At 35.8% G+C, this 26,780-nt stretch overlaps 2 protein-coding genes across 5 annotated transcripts in view; one reads left to right on the plus strand and one right to left on the minus strand.

Annotated features, from left to right (window-relative positions):
• LOC136852556 (homeobox protein Nkx-2.2a-like) overlaps positions 1–26,780 on the minus strand; it is a 221,554-nt gene that overhangs the window by 165,975 nt on the left and 28,799 nt on the right. The window lies entirely within an intron of this gene.
• Positions 1–26,780, plus strand: part of LOC136852557 (PHAF1 protein CG7083) — a 57,837-nt gene that overhangs the window by 28,161 nt on the left and 2,896 nt on the right. The window contains exons 2-8 of one of the 4 annotated variants that reach the window (XM_067127326.1): positions 1,409–1,491; positions 2,505–2,632; positions 3,414–3,573; positions 6,755–6,974; positions 7,343–7,545; positions 10,072–10,245; positions 20,035–20,175. In XM_067127326.1, coding sequence (XP_066983427.1) covers positions 1,409–1,491; positions 2,505–2,632; positions 3,414–3,573; positions 6,755–6,974; positions 7,343–7,545; positions 10,072–10,245; positions 20,035–20,175 — 1,109 coding nt within the window. Of the gene's footprint in view, positions 1–1,306; positions 1,492–2,504; positions 2,633–3,413; positions 3,574–6,754; positions 6,975–7,342; positions 7,546–10,071; positions 10,246–20,028; positions 20,176–26,780 lie in introns of all 4 variants that reach the window. The other 3 variants (XM_067127325.1, XM_067127328.1, XM_067127327.1) reach the window with 3 other exon arrangements.

Consider the following 26,780-nt stretch of genomic DNA (forward strand, 5'->3'; position numbering starts at 1 on the left):
ACTTGTTTTAAAAAGTCCAAATGTTGTATTTGGCCCCTTTTTGTTGAACTTTGATTTAGGTGTCATTGTAGGAACCTGACTCATACCGTGATCTCTTTTGTTCCTTTGCTCATTGGTGTTGCTCAGGTTGTTGTGCAGAAAGGGAAACCCTTTGTGTTGAACACAATATTGGAATTGAGATTCCTTAGAAAAGCTAACAATACAGCATGGACAACAAACTTGCTTGAAAGAACAGAGACCCATTTCTTTCAGATAAGTTTGCTTTTCATGCCCTATTGTTTAAACTTTTCTAAGAGATCTTAACTCCAATATTATGCTTAGCACAAGGCTTTCCTTTTCTACACTTCTTTCTAGGCTCTTTCATTACTTTTATGAGCAATAAAGGGCTGTGCTAATCATGGTACCATCACATTTTCATGTTTGTATTTTCTAAGTCTTTACCAGGCTTCTCTCTGTCATGTGGAATTTTTATTAACTAAAAAATGTTCCATCAATACTACCAAATTCAAGCTTGGTCATTGCAAGGCAAGTGTAGATGGAACTACCTTCTTAGACAATAATAAAGCCACTTGTTGAACAAAGGCAAGTTAAATATAGAAAACAAAGAAAGATAAGACTACTAGTATAGAAGTGGTTTTTGTTGACTGATTGTCCAGTGACGTGTATTACAAAGCCAAGGAGGTAAAAATATGTTTAGAAGCAATCAATAGAGTAAGGAGAGGGCAGTGATCTCACCAAGAAGCAAGCTAATGTGAGGTCCAGTTTGGAGAGCTTGTCATTAAGGAGACTCACTTCCATCATGAACAGTGTTGGAGGAGCCTCCCAGGTCAGTGTGGGGAGAATCTCTCAGGATTTGAAAACATTCAATTTTTTAATCTTATTTTACATATGAAAGTTATGGTGTTGCCCATGTATTGATGGTGGGTTTTTCCATCAGAATAAGAACTGTGTTTTCAGTAAGTTTATTTTATGTTGGCTGCTCGTCAAGGTAGTATTTTTTTTATTTAATACTGTAATGAAAAATACATAAAAAAAAAAAGAAAAAAATATAAAATTTTGCAAACTGAGAGGAAGGGAAAGTAGAAAATGATAAAATACATTATCAATAGATTTTGTCATCAAAGACTGTTCAGGATTACAAGTAACAGGTAATCTTGAAATGTTCTGGAACTTTTTTAATGCAAGCTAAGATTCTAAGTGTAACTTGTTTTGGAGTTTAGGTAAGTATATTTTGGTTGTGATGTAGTTTTTATACTTGGTATTCATGCCTTTCATTAAATAAAGCATGTTATGTTGGAAACAGTAGGAGAGGTTTGTGTTGGCATATTCTGGTACTTTTAATTAAGAACCACTAGGTTTTGGTAGCAATTTCGAAATAATTAAAATTTATTGCTTTATTTTTTTTCAGGGATGCACTTCAGCCAGGCTGTGGCAATAATACAACATCAAGTTGGTACCATTCGTGGGGTACAAGTCCTCTACAGCGACACCGTAAGTATCTTGATTAAACCTTGTAAGCTGTTTAGAGAACAATTTTTTCCTTTGATATTTTTACATGAAGTGTTGTGCAAAACTTGTGTAACTTTAGTCAACTTCAAAGCAGTAACAGCTTGACTCCTTTTGCAGTGACGGTGGTTTGGTATGCACCACAAATCTATAAGCTGAGGTTTATGGTTCCTGTAGAATAAATGTGGGAAGAGATTACTTATGTACATTGGGAAAATCATTGCAAATAGGTTTCCTAGTGGTATAATGTCTAGAGTAAAAATAATTTAAAGATATGTAAGAATGAAATGCTTAGCTCATTGATGAGGAGAAGACTGAAGGAATTAGTTGCAAAGTAGTAGATGTTGAAGTAACAGGATGAAGACCAGTAGGAAGAATAAAAGAAATTGTATAGGAATAACATAGAGGAAGACCTACATCAGTCAGAAATTGAGAGAGGTGCACAAGGCGGAAGAGATGTAGAGGATTTGTTACACATTATCCTGTAAAGGGGAAAATTGGCAAGCTGGTGGTCTTTATGCTTATTCATGTAAGAATGTATGGTCATGAATAATAATATATAGTGGTGTTTGGTATAAAGATGCTTTTTCTATAAGAAAAGCATGGTGTAGTTTGTAAATATTACAATCCATATCAAAAGTGTATTCTGATGTCTCGGCAAGAAATTTTGGGGAGATTGTTACACAAAGGCTACACTACGTTTTTGAAATTGTTTACTTACTGTACATCATGCGGTAGAATCATGTTAAATTTTGGTACTCTTATTTGCAGTTGTGTGGTATCTTCAGTTTCTTAGGGATATTTTGTTCTGAAATTATTCATAGCAACATTAATCAAAGTGAAATTCCATTATACACACTTGTGTCTACTTGCAGATGTAAATGAGAAAATCGTAAAAGTATGCACTACTTCAAAAACCATAGATTGGTAGTATCAGTAGTACTGTTTGCTTAGATTTGTTATTTCTAACTCTTTTCTTTGTACTGTAATTGTTGCAGACCTCGCTGGAGACTGATCTCATCCTCAATTTATCTCAAGATGGTATTCAGTTATATTTTGATCCAGTGTGTCAGCGGTTGAAGGTGATTGAAGTTTATAACATGAAGGCTGTAAAATTGAAGTACTGGTATGTGTTATGCATATTTTTAGAGTACTGTACAGTAATATTAATTTGGAATATTTTAAAATATATTTGGCAGTAACTTGTGTTTACATAAATGTCTTTGAGGGAATTGTTGCAAAACTGTTTGAAAGCTAATTTGTTTCCATGGAAATTTTATATCTGAGTATCCTTCAGCACAAACTCAAGACAGTTGTTATACATGTTAACTAGGTAGTTATCTTGGCAAATATCAAAAGAGGGTTTTGACAAAGGAAGTTGGCAGCTGTACTCGGAACCCTTTATTTGGTGTTAGCCAGAGATAGCTTACCTTAGGCTCTAAACCCTCTCTTGGGCCCAGTTCAGCATCTGGTATTTTGTTGGAGATGACCTCCCACCTAAGGAGGAAGTCTCCTACCTTTATAAAAGGCAATATAATGGTTTGTATTCTCAAAAGAACAAATAAATCTTTTAAGTTAATTTGTATTTTTTATAAGGATACAAACCAGAGCTTTTTATCAGTGTGCTCACCTCAGCCACCTTGCTTTTTCCCCAAGGCCAAAGGAAAAAGTGCTTGGTGATGGCAGGTGAGTCAGAGGTATTCTCCAATCACCCCCATGACCACCAGTTAATTGCCTTGTTAACAGTTTCAAATACCATCTCCAGTTCACAATAATGTGTACGCCTATATAAAAGGCTCTGGTTTGTGTACTCCTACATAAAAGGGTCTGGTTTGTATACCTAGAAAAAATACAAATTATTTTTAGAAAATCTGTCACATTTCATTACTCATAATCTTTATTTCCAGTGGAATGCCTTTCAACTCGCCGGAAGTTATTCCGAGCATTGAGCAGATTGACCATTCGTTTGGAGCTACTCACCCTGGTATTTATGACTGGGAGAGACAGATTCTTGCAATCAACTTCCCAGGCCTCTCATTTTTCTTTTCAGTTGACCAGAAATACCAGGTAAGTTATTATGAGAATGTCAATTTTTTTTTATTATATGCTTGTCAAGAAGCACTTTTTTTATTATACAGTATATTTGTCAAGAAGCATTGTATGATTGGTTATTGTATAGGCTCTGAAATCATGATGTTCTCTTAAATTGTATTTTAGTGCTATGTGAGAAGCTTTGCTGGTTGCCCCTTTTGGTGAGATGTTTTAATCATACTGATTCATTTTAGCTGTAATTTGTATAGATTATTTGATGTTATGACATTAATGGCTCAGAATGTTAGAATGCCAGTTTTTTTTTTTTTACATAATTACTTAACTTTGAATGTGTTGTAAATTTTACTTTCATTAGACTAGACAGTGTTTATTTTGTGTGTTCTTTTATGGCAGCTGTGTGAATTGTCCAAGCAGTATGCAAGTACAGTAACAGTAATTTACTACATGTTGTTTATGCTAAATTCAAGCCTTTATTGTACAGGGTAATCTGGCCAATTTTACTGTTATGCAGCTGTGATAAATGTCTTGTTTTTACAGTGTTACTTTATGTTTTGCAATTATTCTTTACACATTCATTTGTTAATAGTGAAGTCTGTTCATATCTTCAGTTTGGTCTTAAATTTCATACCCTGAAACCCTTTGCATAAAGGAAGACTTGGAACATTATTACAGTGATAGTGATCTTTAATTTTGAGCTTCAAAAGAAAATTTTTTATCAATCTTTTGTAAAACCTAGTGACCAGGAGGCTAGTGATCTTGTGTTGGTAAGGTTTAGGGAGTGTAGGGCAGGTTATTGGAATCCATTTATTTTCCTTATGTTTTAAATGTTTATAAGGACATTTTTGAAATTTAGATATGACAGTTAAGTAATCACATAAGTGTTGCATCTTCATGTTTCCTATAATCATTCAGGGAGAAAGATTTGACGGACAAAGCTGTACTCATGAAATATGGTAGGGTTACCTTTTTAATATAGGAAAACTATCTTATCTGAAATAATTTATTGTGGAAATGCTGACTTGTATAGTTGTCTCCCTTTCAAATAGAATATTTGCAGTATAATTTGAGTGCCTTACAATCATCCCTTCAGACTGTTAAGGGCTAAGATTATGATACATATACACCACTGATTTCCCAACAATGGATGGTTTGGTACCTCGTTTCTAACCCATGGCAGAGTTATAGGAGCTCACTTGAAAATCCCATAGCTACTAAATTAGTTAGCCAGGTGACCATGGTTGCCACTGATTGTTGCCCACATGGCTATATCCATTTAATTGTATTTAAAGTGAGTTGGCAGTAATGTAGTGTTTTTATTATACAAAAACACAAATTCACATAAATATAAATGATAAAATACACAACTGTAGAACTCATCCCATTTACTGTACATCAGTTTAAACTTGAAAAGAACATGTCCACTATGTGGCCAGGTCCCTTCCTCCACTCTGCATTGGCACTCAATCCATTTTGCCCTCTCTGGAATCAAATCAGTGCAGGGATGCAAGGAGGGCAAAGTACCTTACAATTAATGGGTTTGTGAGAATTGTATTTTTTTTAATAATAGCAGCAACCTTTTAATCATAGATGCCTGAATTTTTAAATAGGAGGGAGAACTAAAAAGAATTTCCCCAGAAGAGGACTCTAGGTCTAGGAGACGGATGTGTCTCAAGCAGAGTCTTGTCTGAGTTATGGCCTGTAGAAGGTGGTTGGAGGGTGATGTAGTAACGTGCTTTGTCAGTAAAAACAGTGGTTTTCACTGAACAGACCAAACAGGATCCACTAGTCAAAGTACTCACTTGCAATACAGGGCTGATGGGCCTTGTTGCATATAGAAGGTACCAGAGAAAGTGTAAGCTCAAGAGGATTGAGTAGTAGCAATACCTCTTGCACCACCCTTTTGTGTAATTTGCCCCTTAGCCATTAGTAGGCCCAGTGAGAAGGCATCTGGAAAATTTGTTTCTGAAGTAAAAACATCTAGTAACAGGGGAAGAAAGTCAGCTTACTGTGGAAGAATCCCTGGAGTCAGCACTAAAAATTTATAACCAAGCTTTGAACATTTCTAAATTACTATATTTTTTCAAGTCCTGTATCATTCCCAAATTTTAAGTTTTCAAGTTCTGTGATAACCGGTTTACTGTAGTGCCTTGAAGGTTATTATTTCTGTGTTGACAGTGAATGCACTGCATTAGTCCCTGTTCAGTGAGTCATAGGTGTGTTATTAAATTGCTGTTAAATGGTCTCTGATGGTCCCCCATAATCAGTAGTGTAGCAAGTCTTTGGAGCCATGGGCGTCAGAAAATGGGTATTGGGTATTGTATATGTACCAAGTGACTACAGCTAATTGTATCTAGCATCTGCCACTCAGGCTTAAGATACTGGAAACCCCCAAAGTAAACTGCTGTTGCTATTTTGTTTGTTTATTGTTTGAAGGAATCTGAACATACGTTGACACCAATTATCTGAAAGTCTGGTGAATCTATTGTTATACTGTACAGATACCAAATCAGCCATGGCCACTTATTCCTATACAGGTTATGGGAATGGAATATAAAATTAAGGCCAAGCGTTAGGACCTATTAGGTCATTCAGTGCTGATAGGGAAATTGAGAGTAAAAAAGTTTTAAAGTTGTAACTGGAGGAAAACCTCGCAGTTGCACTATGAAACAGTTGTTTGGAGATGGTGGAAAGTAAGATGGAAGAAAGAATATGAACAGAGGTACAGTGAAAGGAGTGCAAGTGTTTGAAGCTAGGGGCCAAAGGGACTCTGCAAAGAACCTCAATTAATATAGTGCACTGACGACATGACCCTCTCTACGGGGTTATTCTATATATTCCAAGAGAAACAACCAGTATGAGCAAAAGGTTGTATAATGGGGATTTTGTCTTTTCTCCATCATATCAAAGCAAATAAGATATTAATAATTTAAGTTTTTCAAACCAAAGACTCTGAAAACATAGTTCACAAAGCAGCTAATATAGAGAGTGGAAATATGGAGCTCTTAAATATATCATGCTAGTTGGTATTCATGTGATAACAATCAGCTAGAGCTAAAAATGTCAATTTTCTATATACTGTATGTGAATATGGGCATTTGTCTTTTAGTCTTTTATTGAACTACCTGACTGTAACATAGTACAGTAACAAAACATATTTGCTTAGTGCTATTATAACGATTTTATTTTTGCTTATCAGCCGTGCCTAAACAAAGGGTTAGGCTCCCTGCAGTTCCCCAGTGGAGCGTCGCCAATAGTGTCAAAGATGCTTATATATAATGGTAGCAACCCTAATGACACCAGAGCACCACCTCTTCCTTCATCATGTATTCACAGTCTTGTGCATTTGGAGTCTTTGTTGGTACTTAGAGATATGGGCAGAACAAAAGGCTTAAGACTGAATCTGTTTACTGATGATGGTAAGTATGATTTTGACAAGCATAAAGTCTTTTCTGTTGCAAACATAATGCACTCTACTTTGAAGTATGTCATTCAATAGGTGTCGGTTTTGCAAGATGAGTCTGTTCATTGACTTTATTGTAGTTTTTTTTTTCCAATAAGTTTTAGTTTTATTTTAAAAAGGCCTTCTGTCTTGGGGGTGAATTTGGAATTGTTTCGTTCTTTAATACATGGTCATTGTAAACCATGTTCTGATGATTAAAGGAGTTTTTCTTGCTTGTAGATTGAAGTAGTTCAGTTGAAATAACTTCCATTTTTTGCAGAATTCTAAGAAAAGTAAGATCTTAATTGCTGTTTAACCTCACCGTTTGACGTTTTCTCTGTATAGGGAGGTCTCGGCATCATGAATCAAGACAAACTTTTACTCAGACTATTTATTTTGGAGCATCATGTCAGGAAGTAGCAGTTGCATTAGGAGCCCCTTCTCGGATATTCTACAAGTCGGAAGACAAAATGAAAATCCACAACGCACATGCAAGAAAAGCTACCACGCGATCTGACTTTTTCTTCAATTACTTTACCCTTGGATTGGTAAGCTTGTCATGTAGATCGTATTTTGTTATTAAATGAAATTTTTTATTGTAAGGTAAAATAATATTAGCAAATTGATTGGTAGTTATTGACCTATACAAAACAGGAAAGTTGTGATCTGCTTTAATGTTAGCAAATTAAAGGTGGTTTTATTTCAATAAATTATATCTGAATTGGGCAGATATAACATTCATTTATTAGCTGAAATGTTTTGATATTCTTTGTGATAGTATGGGTGGTTTAACTGAAATTGCTTTTTACCCTAACCTAGGTTTGAATCCTGCTGGGAAGGAAGTGTGTCTTCGTTTCATTTACAAATCCAGTTTAGGGTGTTTTAATGGAGATCTTATCCAAAACATTGAGAGTTTATTGCATGATGGCCATTGTATTAATGTAGATATGGTAAATGTGACCAGTAGATTCCACATATTTGACTTAATGTGAGCTTAAATGCAAAATTGTGATTAGCTCCAGATTGCCAGTGGGGATGGGTCTTTGTACTGTAAGTTCAAGTAAAATATAAATGAATTTGACAGACTTAATATGTATGTATGAGGTGAAACATTGTATGTGGAATAAGTTTTCCATTGTAAACCTTTCAGTGGTAAGTTGGGTCATTTTCCTGGAATTTTAGTTCACTAACCAGTTACTGTATATTAGAATAAGTGTTGGGAGATCACACTTTGAAAAATTGCCTGAATCGCAATTGAGTTCCAAGGATGAAAGTAGGACTGATGAACCAACTTGCCTAAACTATGGTCAGAATCACCATGCAAGAACTAGTATGTGCACATTATATATAAAATAAAATTAAAAATAAAGACACAAAGGACTGGAATATCCTAGAGAGAAGCTAAACTTCAACTGATCCAGGAAAAACTAATTTACAAAGCCATAACCCAAAAAGGTAATCTAAATAAAAATAAATAGTTAATATGCAAGATGAAAAAATATTACAGCAGATATTAGGTGAAGAAAATACTATCCAAAAATGTAAAACAAATCCTTATGTACTATCACACATGCCAGTTGAAGAAATTAACCAAAACATTATAAAGAATACAAGAAAACCACCAAAGTAATGTTTTTAAACCTCAAGCTAAAAAAGACAACTAAAAACAGGAAACAAAAACTAATGACCACGACAAAACTAGTCCATCTGTTAAAACAAAATTAAAAATACATAAAGAAGATAGTTTTATGTTCATCTAACATCCATAAAGACAACATGTGGCCAATAAATGTATATCTTCATGGGAATGACCACTGACCTACTTTTTCTGGATTCCATTGTAAATACTCCCATTGGAAGTGTAAGTGTAGAAGGATACTAGTGTTTTAATTATTTCAAGATTGCCACTATAGACAAGGACTTAAAGTTCTTTCAGCGCTCACACTGAAGCCTAGAAATATCTTGCTGGATATTTTGAAATGTACAGAGAAATCAAGGTAAATTTCCGAGACCTGCACTTCCCTGGTGGGACAAACTAGCCTAGCACTGAGGAAAATTACAACCAAATACAGCCGAAAAGAAACAAACAGGCCTCCTCAGGTTAGACATGTATGAAAGTGCTTAAAGCAAGCAACTTTGGCACAGTATTAGAAAAAGGCCAAAATGTCCTTGAGATACTATATAGATCACAGGTTGCAAATCTCCAAGATCATTTTGGGGAAAAGACATACAAATTAATTTGGAAATTCATACCAGATCCATAATACACTGAAATAAATTATAGCCTAATAACTAGAGCAAGCAAAGTTGCACAAGAATTAAGCACTTCTCTCAAGTACTAAAAATTACTTTTCAAAGCTCAGAGAATTTGTGACAGCCAAGGTACTTTGGCAGGAACAAAGAAACAAAGTTGTGAGGAAAGCTGGAAAAGCTGTAAATGGGGACAAAATATATAAAAGTAAATGATATTAAAGTTGTAAGAATCAAGTTTGTTCACAGTCTAAATTGGATATGTATTGTACGGGCAGTCCCCGGTTATCAGCATGGGTTCCGTTCCCATCAGCGTGATTATAACCGAAAATCACCGATAACCGGAAATCGACAAATATTGTCACCGATAAGTGGGGATTGGGGCCTCCATTAGGTGGGTATCGGCACCGATCTATGACTATCGGTGCCAATAAGCGGATAGTGGCACCGAAAATCCAGTTATTGTCATCACTAGACAAGTCACGTAAAACCGGATCGCCAATAACCAGGGACTGCCTGTAGTTCAGAATCTTCTAATCAATATCCAACTCTGGTTTAAATTCTAACTCAGTAAATTGGCCCAATATATAAGCCTACTGGAGATAGTGTATCTTTTGCTAATACCAATAAGTATATTCCCGATATAATACTGTAAATGTATGCTCAACCATGTCAGCTCTAGATCTTCCCAGGTAACATCAAGACTTGAACTAATTAGTTCATTTTAAATTTGCACATAAGCTTTAGAATTATTATTACTCTGATACCCATGGTAATTCTAGTTCATTTTAAACTAAATGTAAATGTGATCCACCACATTTCAGGATATCCTCTTTGATGCCAAAACTCAGCGTGCCAAGAAGTTCGTGCTTCATACAAATTTCCCAGGGCATTACAATTTTAATATGTACCACAGATGTGAGTTTGAATTACCTTTGACTGTCCCTCGTCAACCAGAAGACACAACGCAGCTTATAGATCTACCATCTACTATAACAGTGAGAACCTTTATATTCTGTTTTTCTTATTAGAATGCTGTTGCATGAAGTATTCATAATCTTATCTAAACACCTCACACTTGTTTGAATCTAAAAGCTTTCTGGATAGATACCAAGAAACTTTTACACTACACCGTAATCTCTTGTTTAACCTCACTTACCATATAGGCATAACACCATAACCACCTCCTCCCTTCTTCCCCCCAGTTACCATATTTGTTATGAAATCTCCTTCAGCTTTTACCCAAACTTCCTTCAGAGAAGGATGAATTACCAACAGAATAAATTGCATTAAGAGAAAAAGCCCATTAAGTGGAATTTGTGTTTCTGTTTTGTTATATACACATTTTCACACAAAAACTATTTACACAGTACTGTTCTTAGCCTACGAAAGCTGCAGCTATCATCTTCTTAGTATCCTTGTGATTGATTTGCAATCCCAGGGACTTCCTGTTTGTGCATCTCCTAGCCCTTGATCTTGCCCACAGTACATTATATACTTCCACTGGGTCCTCACTAATCCTTTGCCATCTTTCAAAATGGGGATTTTCAGTAATCATTCTCTTATGGCCTTCAAGCTGTGCAACACAGCTCAATCTTTTGATCAGATCTGTTATTCCTCAGTTACAACCAAGTTGTTTTCATGTTTTCTAGGCTATTAAATGTTTTGTTTCCTGCTATTATGGGTATGTGATTTTACGGGCCCCTTTGATTACTCAACAATTTTTTGTGAGAGTAGTATAGTAAATTCCTCTTTTCAGTGAGAGTAGTATAGTAATTTCCTTTTTTCAGTTCATCCTTTGATTTTTATCCTAACAGTGTACAACTAATGTATTATTTCTGTCTTATATATGTTTAATGTATTTCAGTGTTCCTTATTTCACAGATCCAGATTTGTCCCCCATATAAAAAAGATGCCCCCCACACACCATTATATGAACATTTGGGCCTTTTTTTCTCTATTATCTTTGCTTTTCTTACTGCATTTTGTCTTTCTAACTGTATTGTTTAAATGAAAGGTGAAATCATATTCTTGAAATTACTAGTGTTTCCTTTTGTTTTTATTCATGGTAGTTTTATTATGGCCTTACCATTTTCTTTTCATTTCTTGTTTTCCCTACTAACATGGAAAATTTCTTTCACTTTGTTTATTCCTCCTAATATAAACCATTCTGGGCAAGCAACTATCATAAAACTAATTTTTATAGGAATAACTTCTTGTAGAGTCCTAAAGCTCTCAAACTTACTCTTACACCTTTCTTCACGCTTTCACTGTGGTAAGAAAAATTATGTGTAAGCATATGTATGAGTGCTTTTTCTGTATGCTTTGGTTTTGGATCCCTCCACGTTTTGTTTCATCCGAACAAGAGTGTTGATTCACTGCCATTTTAAATTGTGAATGTAAAACAGCATTTATTTATGACATTTTTATTATGAGTTTTATTATGGCTTTACCATTTCATTCCATTTCTTATTTTCTATTTTCCCTACTAGGAAAATTTCTTTCACTTTATACCTCCTTCTATGAACCATTCTGGGCAAGCAAGTTTCATAACTAATTTTTATAGTTTTAACTTCTTCCTCTGTGTATTTTGGATTGTATAGTCCTAAAACTCTCAAGATTAAGCTTCCTCTTACACCTTTCTTCATGCTTTTACTTTGGTAAAAGTAATGTACGTGTGCATATGTATGAGCACTTTTTCTGTATACAGTACTTAGGTTTCTGATCCCTCTGTGCTTTGTTTCATTCGAACATGAGTGTTGATTCCCTGCCATTTTAAATTGTGAATGTAAAACAGCATTTTTTCTAACAATATGTCTTAGCTGATTTATGCTTGCTGTGTTCAAAGGAGCAAATAATGTTGTCTACTTATATATTCCATAACATTTTACATCCTTCTATCTTAATGGTAGGTAGTAACATTACTTTATAAAATTCCAAGTTTAAGTTTTAGATATTTTAGATAATGAGGAACCCATAGCTACACTTGATACTGTGTTTGTATGTCTTGCCAGCATAGCTAAAATATGAGTCCTTCACACATGAATTTCACTGCACTGGATAGGAAATGTGTACACCCCTTCATCTCTTGTCATCTTTATACTGTGATACAAAGAAGTTATGTCAAAACTGACATTATTATTGAAAGTCTCTACTTTAAAAAATTTGGCATATTGTTGATAGTGAAAGATACTTCATCACGCCATTGCTCTGATTTTAAACAGTGAATTCTTCCTCCATCACTTCCTCACCTGGAAACTTCACTTAAGTTGCGTATTAAAAATTTCACAGTTATTTGCACATTCTAAACAATAAATAGTCCCACCATGCACATTTTATCTTGTTGTTTTCATTATTTGTAGTTTGTATTTTTACTTGTCAAGTACAAATGTTGGGTAGATAGACCTTTACTTACACAATTGTTTTTTAATTTTCATTTGCTGTATCAAGTAATAACATTTATGTGTAACAAGATGAAGAGGAGATTGTTTAAAATGTCAGTGTGTTAAGGTAATTCTCAATTCAAGGGAATCTTTAAGAATTATGTGGTAACATAGTTAAGTGTGTGTGCTGAATGGTGATTGTAAGTTCACAACTTTTATTTTGAGAAAAAGTTTGAGGTCCTTTTAGTAATCTGCCAAGTGGTTTTTTTTTTCCAGATAATAAAATGTAAGTAAGATTTCAAGCTGGTATAGCATACTTTTTTTTTTTTTTTTACTAAAATTGCCTAAATTTGGCCTACCAGTAAGTGGATATTTTAGATAGCAGGTAGTTGCAACAAAGTTTTTCTAACCTCCATCTTCATATAGGAAAAATACAACTAATCAAGCATGCTTATTGAAATTCTTGTTGCATATTGTCTGCATGCTGATTGATACCTTCAACAATGGAATGATGCCTGTATGCTGGACGCATTGCTGCTTATTTTAATGTGCGTATATTTTATTTTTGTAGCTTGTTTCTTCTGTGTAGCTGTATTTGTATTTATGAGATCTGGTTAATTGCTGTACCACAAGCGTTGGATGATAATATAATCAGAAATTGATCCCTTCTTGTAATAATTATTCTTTAGCCATTAAGTCACAGATATTTGGCTGATGACAAAAATTTTGCTTTGAAAACTTTTCAGTACCAATTAACCACTGTCAGTACAAAGAGAAAAAATATTTTTTTGTCAAAAGCTCAATATCAAACTTTAGAATGTTTTCATAAACTTTTGAAACATATCTTAAAACAAATTTGTAGTTTCATGAACTATATCAAAGTATTTATTGAGCATTGAGGTGTGTATAAAAAGTAACTGCATTTATCCAATCACTATCCAGGGAAGATATTTTACCAATGAAAATCCCTAATTCTTTCATTGTGACCTGTGAATCACATATTTTCATTTTGTTCCAAGGACAAGCAAATACCCAGTTCCACAAACTTGCACAGTTCAAGACTGCGAGGCCCCTACTGTGCATGTTCAGATCTATGTATGATGTTTACTCCTCAATAATTCGTGTGATTTCAGACAATCCATATCGTTGCCATTTCCAAGAATGTCGTGTTAAGTTTTTCTTCATGCCATCATTATTTCAATTTTATTCCTTTTCATTTCATTTTATTCATTCACTTCATTTGTGTTTTTTGTATTTTATTTCCAGTTTCATGTCTTATCACTTAATTGGTGGAAACATGGTGTTCATAGGCTGGGAAAAGACTGAGATTGCAGTGAACGAGATGGTTTGAACAGGTTATGAGAACAAATGTAGAACATTATTAGGAAAGCAATATTTTAGAATTGGCAGAATGAAGTCAAGTAGAAAGGCCTAGGAAATCTTGGAAAAGGGGAATACTGTAGATGAAGAACTGGACCTGATGAGAGTGCAGGCAGAAGAGCACATGATAGAAGAGAGGAGAAAAACTCTTTTCACATCTAACACCATAATGGAAAAAGTGGATGCAAACAAAATTTATGATGATGATAGTAATTTACATTATTGTACCGTTGTAAGTCATTAGGTCGAAACCAGCTTTCATTGCCTTTCGTTAGGTCGAAACCAGCTTTCATTGCCTTTCTCCTATGGGGTTACTTTTTTTTCAAATTATCATTGGTTTTCCATCCATTAGCTCCAATTCTCATTCAGCTCTTCATTTCAACTTACATGTCGGGTGGGATGTCATGTAGTTTTGTTGGATAGTTTCTGATAGCTGGCTACTGAGTAGTTCATTTTTACAAATTTAAAGTTCAGTTGGTATTTCTCAGCTTTTTATACAATTCAGGATGTGCCCAGTAACATGTTGTCTTTGGTTCTCTTGTCATTTTGCAATCAATTTATATTTTCTACAGAGTGCATGCCATTGAAAGTGGTTATGCATAGACCTAATGTTGTTTACTTCTGTATTTTGTTCTTTACCATGCCTCAGTGACACCCTACAGGACATTGACAACTAACTATTACCAGTAGTAGTGAGCCAAGTATGTACTTGATGTCAAACAAAATACTCATTCACTTTGTGCCATGTATTTGATGTCAAAAATACTCATTCACTTATTGCCTCTATTGTTTTGATTGCCAACTTCATCTTTCTCCAGTTTCAGAACAAATTATTGTCTGCAATCACAGGTGATAGGGCAGTGTCCTCTCTTGTGTTTGCTCAGTGGAGGGTTGAACTCTAGCACTGACTGAAATTTTTCAGACTTCAGTCACTTTGGCAGGTCTATACCAGTGTCTTTGAAGCCTGTTAGCTAGGATCTAGTACAGTATTAGTTTTGAGGAACTTGGCCAGGCCTTTTTATGAACTAATCCTAGAATCATCCCTAGTTGATTTTAGACAGTGTTTTCCCATGGTCACCTCTTCTTAAGTGTGACATTGAGCTGAAGGCCTTGACTGCCTGGGCTGGTATTGTCATACACTTGAAGAACTGGTCCTCAATTTGGCTTTTTATTTTTTGACTGTAGATTTCATTGCCTGGTGATATCCTTGCTCTGGCCACCTCTTCTCAAGGTGAAGCCTGTCTACTCTGGTCAAAGCCATCAAGTTTTGCCTTAATCTCCTTTCTCACTCATATAGACTTTTTCATATTGGTTATCGGAATAAAATGTCAAAAATTGCTTCTTTTTATTTACTGTTTGAAATAATTATAAGGACTTACTCTGACATGTCTGAGGTTGACTTTAATTAATTATAAAGATGAAGAGACATGGGCTGTGCACTTTTTCTTCTACATAGGCCTTTGAGAATATTTGGAGGACTATGGAAATGCCATTTATTTACTATATGAAGTAATTACAAGGACTTACTCTGACATGTCTGAGGTTGAAAATGCCATTTATTTAGTATATGAAGTAATTACAAGGACTTACTCTGAACTGTCTGAGGTTGACTTTAATTATAAAGATGAAGACACATGGGCTGTGCACTTTTTCTTCTACATAGGCCTTTGAGAATATTTGGAGCATTATGGAAATGCCATTCTACCTCGTGAGGTATTTTTGAGAGATGTAACTTTATAAATATTTGGATTTTTTCTGGTTGGGCTCAGTTGTCTTGGTGTGGCATATGTTACCAAATCCTAACTTTAATACTTGTCATCTCTTTGGCACTCCCTGGTACAGTTTTATTAGAAGAGGCCTTCACACCACAGGTTGCTGATGAATGCTCTATGTTCTCTTATTAGATACTAGATAAGTACAACCCATTGCTTTGCAAGCCATTGGTATTCATATGTGGCCTTCCTTGGGATTGAATTCAAATATTTTTGTTGTTAGCTCCTTGATTTCTGCATTTACCAAGATTCAACAGTTGCTTTTGCTCTTTAATCCTTCTTCCTAATTGCTAGTCAGGCAATATATAACTAAAGGATTTATGAAACAATTTTCTTATAATACAACTGGTTTTCATACTAATCCATTATTCATAAAGTGACTGCAGTCATCCCCCCCTAGATGTGGACTTGGCATACGAACAGTGAGGTGAAAAAGTTGTTTTGTATGCAAGTCAAGGCATGCACAATAGGGGCCTTCTTTGGTCTTGAACAGTACAAGTCAGTGAGAAGAGGCATTTCTCTGTCCATGAAAAGAGGGCAATAAACTCAAAATTCTTTTATAAGATGCAAGTAGTATTTTCCTACAAACCCTATAGTTGTCTACTTTCATGTTTCCTGAATGTTCCACAAGTTTGATGTGTTTTGCATAACAGGCAGAAAAAGAAAGGTGGTCATATACTGCATGCATCGTATGGACCTTCATGTATCCAACAATAACCTATCACACTTCTGTGAAAACTTGAGATGAGCCACTGAGATTTGTGGAACTATGAGCGCAGTCTCTATAATTAATGTGTTTGTGTAATAAAAAATCTCATTTCATCCAAACCCTGCCACACTGTTCGTGGTTTGGGACTGGAATGACTCAGGAACCAAAGTGCTGTTAGCAAATAGGTTTGTTCTTCATAAAGGTTAAACCCATGATATGTAAAGCAAGGCATGCATATCAAGAAAGTTATTCACATTGGCCATCAACATGAGACATAGAAGCTAATAATCCCAGATGTGTATGTCTCTAAGGTTCCATAAATCCAGGATGAGGTACTGTGAAGAAATGGAAAAAGAATAATCCCAACATCTTCCTCTTTAGTTAAAACATGGCCCACCTTGACTGTCAGTTTCAAAGAAAAGAAATAAACCATGTAAATGTTACATGTGAAATAAAAAGTGTTAAAGGTAGACTGATATTGCCAGCTACCTGCAGTCTTCAATGTCTTAATTATGTTAAAAGGCAACAGAACCAGAGGAGTTACATTTTCAGCTTCACCATCTGACTCATTCCAGTAGGCTCTAGGAATGACTTGCCTATGTCAATTGGATAATGTGTTCTTGGAACTTGGCTTCTATATCCTGTGGAGAGGAACAGCATTATAAGCCTCAATGGATAGAGCTGAAAATCCTCTTCATTACTTGTGAAGAGAGGCAAAATTAGAGTGCAAACAACCTTACTGACAAAAAATGTTTAACCTCTCCATTCAGTGGGTGAATGTCTGTGATCCATTTATTATTAATTATTATTATTAGTTATTATCATTATTGTTATTATTATTATTATTATTATTATTATTATTATTATTATTATTATTCAGAAGATGAACCCTCTTCATATGGAACAAACCCACAGAGGCCACTGACTTGAAATTCAAGCTTCCAAAGAATATGGTGTTCATTTGAAAGAAATAAGAGAAGATATAGGCAATACAGAAAGAGATCAGTTATTAAAAAAAACAAAATAAAATTGAAATTATTCAAGGCTGCGAGAATTGTTTTAGGGTAGTAATACATTATAAGATGTAAGTACCTGAACAGGACCTATCTTCATTGTGAGATCCAGCAAAGAAAGCTAATTTAAGAGGGTTGTATGTTGACTTCATAACTCTAGGCTATGGAAGTGAGAGCCCAACTAGGTGTTTTGAGCAGACAACAAGGAACTTTCCTAAATTGCTAGGTTATGAACACCCCTGTGTGCCTGGGACCATGCCGTTTTTAAATGACTCCATTTATATCGTAGAATACCTAGAGGACAGATTTGTTAAATGTGGTAAAGATAGCCAGTTCCTTATAACATCCAGTTCCTAACTGATTAAGGTCAATGACCCCAGCTGTTGCCTCATGGTTTTTAACCAAGGTTATCTGCCAGGCACCCAGAGTTGAAGCTGAGGAAACAAAGTACTGGATGCTTTAATTTGATCCATCATCCCACTGCCAGTGGTTTCCTGGTGCTTCTCTAAGCAAAAACACAGTTTTCAATTGTGGATATAGCCTCTACTTAAGAGATGTCAACCTACAAGACAGCAGATGTTCATATCTTGAGCACTTGACCCCTAATCCAGGTACTACCAGCTCTCTGTGTGTGTGTGTTTGTGTATGAAGTATAATGTAATACAAATATATTCTTCAAATATTATAAATTAATGTACTGTATTATTTTAAAGCTAATTTTTGTTTAATTTTAAGAATTGCATCAGGTGCAAGCAAGTATAGGATGTATGTGTGTGCAATGAAAAGCTAGGCTGTATTATATATGAAAAATTTAAGAACTAATTTATCAGGTTACTTTTTAGAGCTACTTTTTAGAACTGCCTCAGATGCAAGTACAGATGTATTCGTACGTGTGTGCAGTGAAAAGCTAGGCTGTGTTAGGCCCCGTCCATACGGGTGAGCTTTGCTCTGCAAACTTTGCTTGGTGTGACATCATAAATGAAGAAATCGCATGCAAAGCTTCGTATAGGGCTTCCCTACTGTTTAGCGGAGTCTCGAGGCTTTGCCTGGCAGGGCTGTTCCCTGATGGAAATTCATTTGCTAAATGAATAAAGATGTCACACTACGTACATGACGTCACTTACGGAAATATTTCCATAAAGAACAGTTTCATGTAAAATCTTCACAAATGATTAGGTAAATGAACACTAAACAGGTGTTTCCACTTTAGATAAGGCTTTATAAAAGGTGTCGATCCATTCTCATATAGTTGATGCAACCTGCTTCATAGCCATGTCTCAGTTCCCGCAATATCACAACTTCCTGTCCTCTCTTCTTTGTAGCCACTCTTTTCACCACATCCTTTTCTCCCTTGCCACTTTTATCTTTGCACACATTGCTATAACAATACACATTGCAATTTTCTTCTTGCATGTCTTATGATCCATGTTGTCGTACACAACTCGATCTTGTGTCAGTCACTGCCAGGCTCTCACTATTCAACCAATGTCATTTGGACTGCAGCAGAAATGCATACGACAGGCTTATCCCGCAAAGAGGCAAAGTTTATCAAGCAAAGCTTGTCTGTGTGGACAGGGCCTTATCTGTTACCAGTGCTTGTTGCGTCAAGTTACAGCGCTGTAAAATGCCGTCAAGTACGCTGAAAAAGTGCCGTAAGATCAAATCTGCTGTAAGTCGGTGATGCACTATACATGAAAATGTTTAAAGGATCAGTTTCAATACCTTCACATGCTCTTACTTTTATCTTTAATGCCAGTTTTTTTTTTTTTTCTGGAAAGCTAGAAATGTTACAACCAGTTATCATTCATTTGATGTTACTGAAGCTTTACAAAATGGAAATTTTATTCCATCAAAAAAGGTACCATCCTAATTTCTATAGATGAAGGTACTTCAAGCCTATTAATTTGTTTTTATGTGAATTCATATATTTTCCATGGCAGAAAACAGGGAACTCTTCCTCTAACTCACTCTTCCTCAAACTCTTTTAAGTAGGGCCTTTCCTTTGAGCTTTCACAGTCTGTGCCCTCCTATGAGCTTTTTGAGGAGGGTTCTTTGTAGGGCTTGACTATGCCATCAAAATAGCCTTTCATGATACCATCACATCTTTTGTATTTTATTAGTGAAATGCAAAGATTTCCCACCACTTACATAGCTCTCTTTGAACTTCTGCATGAAGGGAATGTAAGGCAGTGGTCTGTATGCAAAAAATAAAATTTATTAGAAATAGTTTTCATTTATTAACTAAAATAAAATAGTAGGCCCTGTTCACATCCAGTCACTAGTATTCTTGTCCTGATTGTGTTTTGCAATTCCTCTTACTCTTTCTTCTGCTCAGTTGCAAATTGCTGTGGCATAGATTTTTTTTTATCCCATTTGTATAATTACATGATTTTAATTTTTAAAAATTTTGTTTTTCTCATGAGCAATGAGTAAAACTTCATTGCTTTACTGAAATAAAGTTAACCTCCCAGTTGTGATATTATGAGCATCCAAATAATAAATCTGTTTTGGTACTGTTTTACAGGTGCAGAGTGTGACACTGTGGGACACACTTGGATCTCGTATCAAACCCCGTGGACGCCCTGTGGTTCTTCATAGGTCATCCTCAACAAATACATCAAACCCCTTTGGCTCAACATTTTGCCATGCATATCAAGATATAATATTTGAGGTGAGTGTCATGCTTTTGGTATGACTTTGTAATTACTGCAAAACATGGTGATAAGACAATTTTTCTACTTTAAAAGTTCTCTCTCATTAAATGCATGTATTCAGTTCCAGAGAGTTAACTCACAATGTATCTCTCAGTTCCAGAGAGTTAACTCACAATGTATCTCTAAGGTTTTTTGCTTAATTAAATACAATAAAAATTAGCTCCTTAACTTTGTAAGATAACAACCTCTTGTTCCACATCTTAGGTTTAGATAAACTTTATAAGGCAACTTTATAATGGTGACTAAAAATAATAGGAAATATTAAAAGCAGTTCAATCACAACAGATAACCTTGAGGTTCTGGTAATTTTATGGTATCTTTTGATTTTAGTACTCCATATACGATATTACTTCAAAAGTACTTCATGTACTCTTGAAGTTTCTAATACTAATTTTGATCCATGTAATAAAGGATGCTCCTTAGTTACTGATACTGAGACAGTAATGCATTTCTAAGAATATTTTTTATAAAAGAACAATTTTGTTTTGAAACATTAGAAATTTCTGAATTTAATTCCAATAGACCACTTAATATAGGTTGTGGTGTCCCATGCTCACAACTTTTTAGATTTGCAAATACCTGTGTGGATGATAAAGATCTCATTGTCAACTAACTATTCATTAATAAACTGAGTGATGATAAATTTCCATCATGAGCAACTAAGAGTGAATGTAAGAAGTCTCACTATCAGTATAATTTCAATAAGTTATGGCAAAATATCGGATATAAGTTTCATATGTAAAATGTTATTGATTGATTACGAAATTTAGGTCTTGATAACCAAGTGCCGGACCCATCAGGATTATTCAGCGCAGCAATGAAGATGAAATATATAAATCAATGGTGTGATTGATAATGAAAAGATGAAAAATAACATACTCTACTAGTAAAATTCAGTGTTGAAATATGAACTTAAAAAATAATAGATAAAAACCATAAAAATAAATATATATAAAAATTTTAATTTAAATAAAATATATACTTAATATATAGAATAAATATGACAAATCTTTAATAAATATACTTAATTATATCTCATTAAAAAGATCAGATTCTCTCAGTCCTGTATACTGTATATATATATATAACACACACACACACACACACACACACACATATATATATATATATATATATATATATATATATATATATATATATATATATATATATATATATATATATATATATATATATATATATATATATATATATATATATATATATATATATATATATATGAAGGTACAGTTTGTATCCTGATTCTTTCAATATAGTCGTCGATATGACAATGGTAGCTAAGTATGGTTTTAATTCTAAAAATAATTTGTATATGCATACTAAAATTATATTCTTAAAAATTAAAAAAGTTATGATAATACTGTATGTAAATTCAATCATCATATTTACATATTTACCTATCACACACAAAAAATTCCTTGACTGTAAATTCACCTTAGATATTGTTACTCGCTGGTGGTGGCCTTGAAAACTAATAGCACAGCTGTTTATAGGAGACAAGCCTTGTTGCTTTAATCTTTCATGGGAAAATATATTCAATTCTACAAATGGTCCCTAACTGTATATTAAAATACATTTAGGTATGTGTATTTCATTTAGAGTGCTGTACAGTACTATACCATACTTACACTCAAGAAAACTTTCCTCCACTGTAAGTCACGTTACAAATTTAATGCCATCTAGCAGTAGCTTTGAAAACTAATGGAACAGCTGTGTAAGAGTAACTTTTTTTTTTTTTTTTTTTTTTTGCCCATCATTCACAAAAAATTATTTCCTGCTGTGTAAAAGTAACTTTTTTTTTTTTGCCCATCATTCACAAACAATTATTTCCCGAGTTCATCATATGCAATAAAAAATGAAAACATTTACAAATTTCTCTCGCAAATACATGTTAACACACCTAAACCCCAAATCTTGGCTCTTGGTATGCTTGTTTGTCTTCAAGGTTATGATAAATCATTGAAATTACAGTACTGTATATTATCAACATTGCCAATGAAATGACTTATGTGAAGGACATTGTAGAGAGAAAGTTATTAGGACTAACTATTGCTCTGATCAGACAACAGCAGGGTTATCAGAATTGGTATAGAGACTCAGACGGGACACTCAACACTTCAGTGAAGGTTATGCAACAGAAAGTGAAGTGGGAGACAAAGGCTTCAGGTGATGGCTGACAAAGTGTGATAGGAGGCTGAGGATATTCCAAATTTGACTTGGGAAATTTAATCAGTCTTTTAAAGAACATTGTTACAGGAATTAATTTCCTTTCCAGTTTGAGAATTTCACAATTGTCTTTCAGAGGTTGTAAGATAGTTATAATGCCACAGCTGTAACAAATGGAAATGAAGGTTCAAACTTGGTCAAATCTTTCAATGCATGGGCTTTGGAAAATATGCTGGAGAACTGTTCCCATGTCCAAGATCTGGCAAAGGGGTTCCCTACTCTTGCCAGAGAGCATAGCAGACCTTCAAACGCAGAGATTGCCCTTATGAAAGAATCTGACAGCACCTGCTGTGTGTTTGCTAATAGTTGCTAATTCCTATGAAAAATCCAAGTCCATGTCCATAGACAGCGAAAAAACCAGGGAGAGCTGTACCTTGGTCGTGCAACAATTGTAGAAAGGACAAAGCAGTGCAACATCTGCACGGACATGCGTTTTCATCTTGCACAGCAAATCTTTGGCCAAAGATGATAGGAAAGCTGTAATAACGTCAAAAAAAGTGTCACGGCCATGCAACATCGTGGCAAGGGCAAGACTAATACATCTGCCTACCCTGGGCCTCTCTCTTCTTCCTCGTACGACATGAAACAAAAAAGCAAGGTTGTGCAACATTGTACAGCCGTGAATTCTTCCTTCCTTGGAGAGCGTATCTTCAGCTTCCCCTATGTAAAGACCTCAGGTTTGTATGTTAGGAAAAATACAAATTTCTTTATTTTAAAAATGTCATATTTTGCCCAAGTGGAGAACTAAACTACAAGTCACTAAAAAAGGGTTACTTTGCTCTGCCTTGATTCTGTGCATTAACTACAACAGTAGTGTTGTCAGATATAACCCTAAGCAAAAAGCATTTCACCAGGTTCTGCTTTTCCTGCCACCACTAGAGCACTCTCTTGAGATGGGAACCTAGATGTATTGCAACATGAGAGCAACCTACCATGATAACACAAGAAGTCAAAAGGTAGTGGACATAGGACTTTTGGGAACCAACTTTTCCAGGGACAACCAATAACCTACCAGAACTTGCCATGATTTGATCAATGACTGTGTGGATGTTGCTGCATGAATACTAGAGGAGGAGTAACTCTGAAATGCTATCCTCATCCCCAGGTACACGTGCATGAAAGGCCCTAGATCCGATTTCTCTAGGTAGACATGGAACCCCAAGTATAACACAATAATGTACATGAAAAATGTCAAGATGTCTGTCCAACTCTTCTCTGGAAGTTGCCAAGACCAGCCTGTCATCCAGGTAGCATCAGAGTGGCCATAGGTGGCAAAGTCCTGGTGAACAGCTGAGGGGGTATTTGGTCTAGAGCCAAGGACCTAGAACTTGAATCCACAACCCCTCTACATCCTCAAAAGCAGGGGAATGGAATCATGAAAATAGGCATCCTTACGGCATAGAGCTGCAAGGAAGCCCCCCATGCACAAGTACCTGATAAATTCCGGTTTCCATCCTAAAGAGTGTTAGATAAACTTAAAATAATTGAAATGTATAATTGGTATCCAGTTTCTTTGGAAGTCTGTAAATAGCTCTTTTCTGCAAAATATGAGGCAGTTTATTTGTCCAGGACTTGCCTGTTCTCTGGGCTGGAGGGGAAAGACTTGACGTTGATGGGTCAAATCAGCAGTGGAGGCCCTTCATTCAAGAAAAAGGCAGCAGTTGTCATGTAAAACCCAAGACAGGATTCTGAGCTAATCTCTTCCCAAGCCCTCCTAAACCTCTGAAGATATGCCCAAACTGAAAGACAGCATGCCTTCATCTCTTTCCACTGCCACAGCCTAGTGAACTGTGCTGAAGGCAACTTTAACTACTAGATTTTAATGGTGGCTTAGGTGGGGAGAGGAGGGGTGACTTCACTAGTGGGAGTAAGAATTAGGTGGGGAGAGGAGGGGTGACTTCACTAGTGGGAGTAAGAAAACTGAGGGCAATATGGAGGGAATGCTTTCTTGACCCTGACTCAAGGAAGATCAAAATCAACTATGGAGTGTACCTTGAAGAGGCTGACTTATGAATACCTGCAGGAGGAGGTTGGAATCCTGCCATAAATGTAGTCGATACCTGTAGGAGAAGGTTGGATTATTGCCATAAATGTAGTCAGAGTTACAGCAACACCGCAGGAGGTCCACAAGAAGGTTTTCCTCCAAATGAGGTCCAGGGTCAGATGCAGAAGGATGGACTAAAGATGGAGACTGCCAGCACAGTCCAACACAAACAGTCCCAGCCACGAGTGTGGAGAGACCACAGCAGGCAGAATCACCAGCCAAGGGAGATATTACTGCAGCCAAGCGTCACTGTCCAAGGCCTATGTAGGGCTGAAGGCAATGCAATGGCATAGGAACAGCAGCAGCCATCTTGAAAAGTAAAGGGAATACAGTAATGATATCAATGGGCACAATTTTTCTGCAAATGAATCATCTACAGCCAAAAACTGATCATGAAACACTGAGACCTGCACCTTGATACACTCTGCAAAGGATGCATCCACACCTTGTAGGAACTAATGAAGGCACAGGGACAGGAGCACAAGAAACCAATGTACACGTAGATGAAGATGAACAGGAGGCTAGTAGCTAGGGGTCAAGGAGAGAGAGGTTGATGAGGAGACAGAAATCCCTCTAAGGGTGGCAGGACAAGCCCTGGAAGGGGACTTCCCTTATGTGATTCTTCATCATGTGAAAGGGTAGATAGAGATGAGGGCCTGTGCTATCTCTGACATTTATGTCAAGAGTGGGAGGCAGTAAGGACACAGGAACCTCAATCAAAGAGACCAGTCATGACTTCAAGGGCAGTGGCACCATTTGATGATAAGTCTGGAAGGCACCCTTGGAAGTTTTAGCTTTAAAGCTGCAAGCTCTTCTCTGAGCATAGACAAACCACTGATCAACAGACCAGTTGACCAAACACACTGAACATGTCTTTTGCAGAGAAAATTGTTGCCCTGAACATGAAGGGCGCATTGAATGAGAACTCTTTTCCATACAGGACATAAATGAGCTGCTTGCTCATTTAAAACAATCAGTACAAAGAAATTACTGAAAACGAATGGCATGTCAAAACAGATGCCAAGACGGAAGAGCAGCTAGACACACTTCTAGTGGAGTCACACAGAATGAGAACTAATGGAAACAAAGTATAGGGTCTTGGCCTGCACAATGCAGTGTCTTTCAAGCTGATGCAAGTGGTGTTTGTTATGCACAACATTCTTTTTATCTTTTATGTGTGGAAATATGAGTCTTCTCTGTATACCATTTTGTTATGACACTTACACTTCAGATTCCGACTATGGTTTTTAATCTTTGGATTATCTATGAACATCTTTTTTTTTTTATCTCTGCTGCACTTACTATTTGGTTCTACCCTGTACTTCTTAACTCTTAGTTTCATCTCTCCGTTACCATTTCACAGCTTTATACTTCTTGAACTAGTTTTCCAACATGTTCAAATTACACTACTCAAAAAAATTGAAGGAGCACTTTTTTTTAAGCTTTGCTATATAGTAAATAACGGCAAGCTAGGGAATATTGTTAATGCTTTTAAGATCCTTGTTTTCTTTATGACTCCAAGTGTTTTTAGCTCCTTCCTTATCTTTGTTGTGAACTAGGAAGCCGTTCAGTTCAAGTACCCCTCATTGATATCTAGCTTTAGGCTGCAGTCCATACAGTGTACTCTCAAACTGACTGCTTCACTTACTATTTGGTTCTACCCTGTACTTCTTAACTCTTAGTTTCATCTTTCCATTACCATTTCACAGCTTTATACTTCTTGAACTACTTTTCCAACATGTTCAAATTTCTCTACTCAAAAAAATTGAAGGAACACTTTTTTTTTTTTAATCTTTGCTATACAGTAAATAACATCAAGCTAAGAAATATTGTTAATGCTTTTAAGATCCTTGTTTTCTTTATGACTCCAAGTGCTTTTAGCTCCTTCCTTATCTTGTGAACTAGGAAGCCGTTCAGTTCAAGTACCCCTCATTGATATCTAGATTTAGGCTGCAGTCTGTACTGTACAGTGTACTCTCAGACTGACTGCCACAATGAGTTTCTTCTTCATCTTCATATTGATGTTTTGCCCTGCCATGCCTGTGGAGTGTGCTAGGCGGTACTTAGGAACTGGAAGTAGCAAGGGCTGTCCAGATGTTGGAGGATGGTCTTTCACAAAGGAATGTAGCCAACAGACTGGGTGTGTCCAGAAGTGTTGTTGCTAGGCTATGGTTGATGTATCAAGAGACAGGAAGTATGGTAAGCTTTCTGGACAGGGTCACAGATGGTACACAACTCATCAGGATCAATATCTGTGTATGTTAGCTCTAC

The sequence above is a fragment of the Macrobrachium rosenbergii genome, chromosome 25 (genome assembly GCF_040412425.1).
Source record: "Macrobrachium rosenbergii isolate ZJJX-2024 chromosome 25, ASM4041242v1, whole genome shotgun sequence".
Classification (NCBI taxonomy): domain Eukaryota; kingdom Metazoa; phylum Arthropoda; class Malacostraca; order Decapoda; family Palaemonidae; genus Macrobrachium; species Macrobrachium rosenbergii.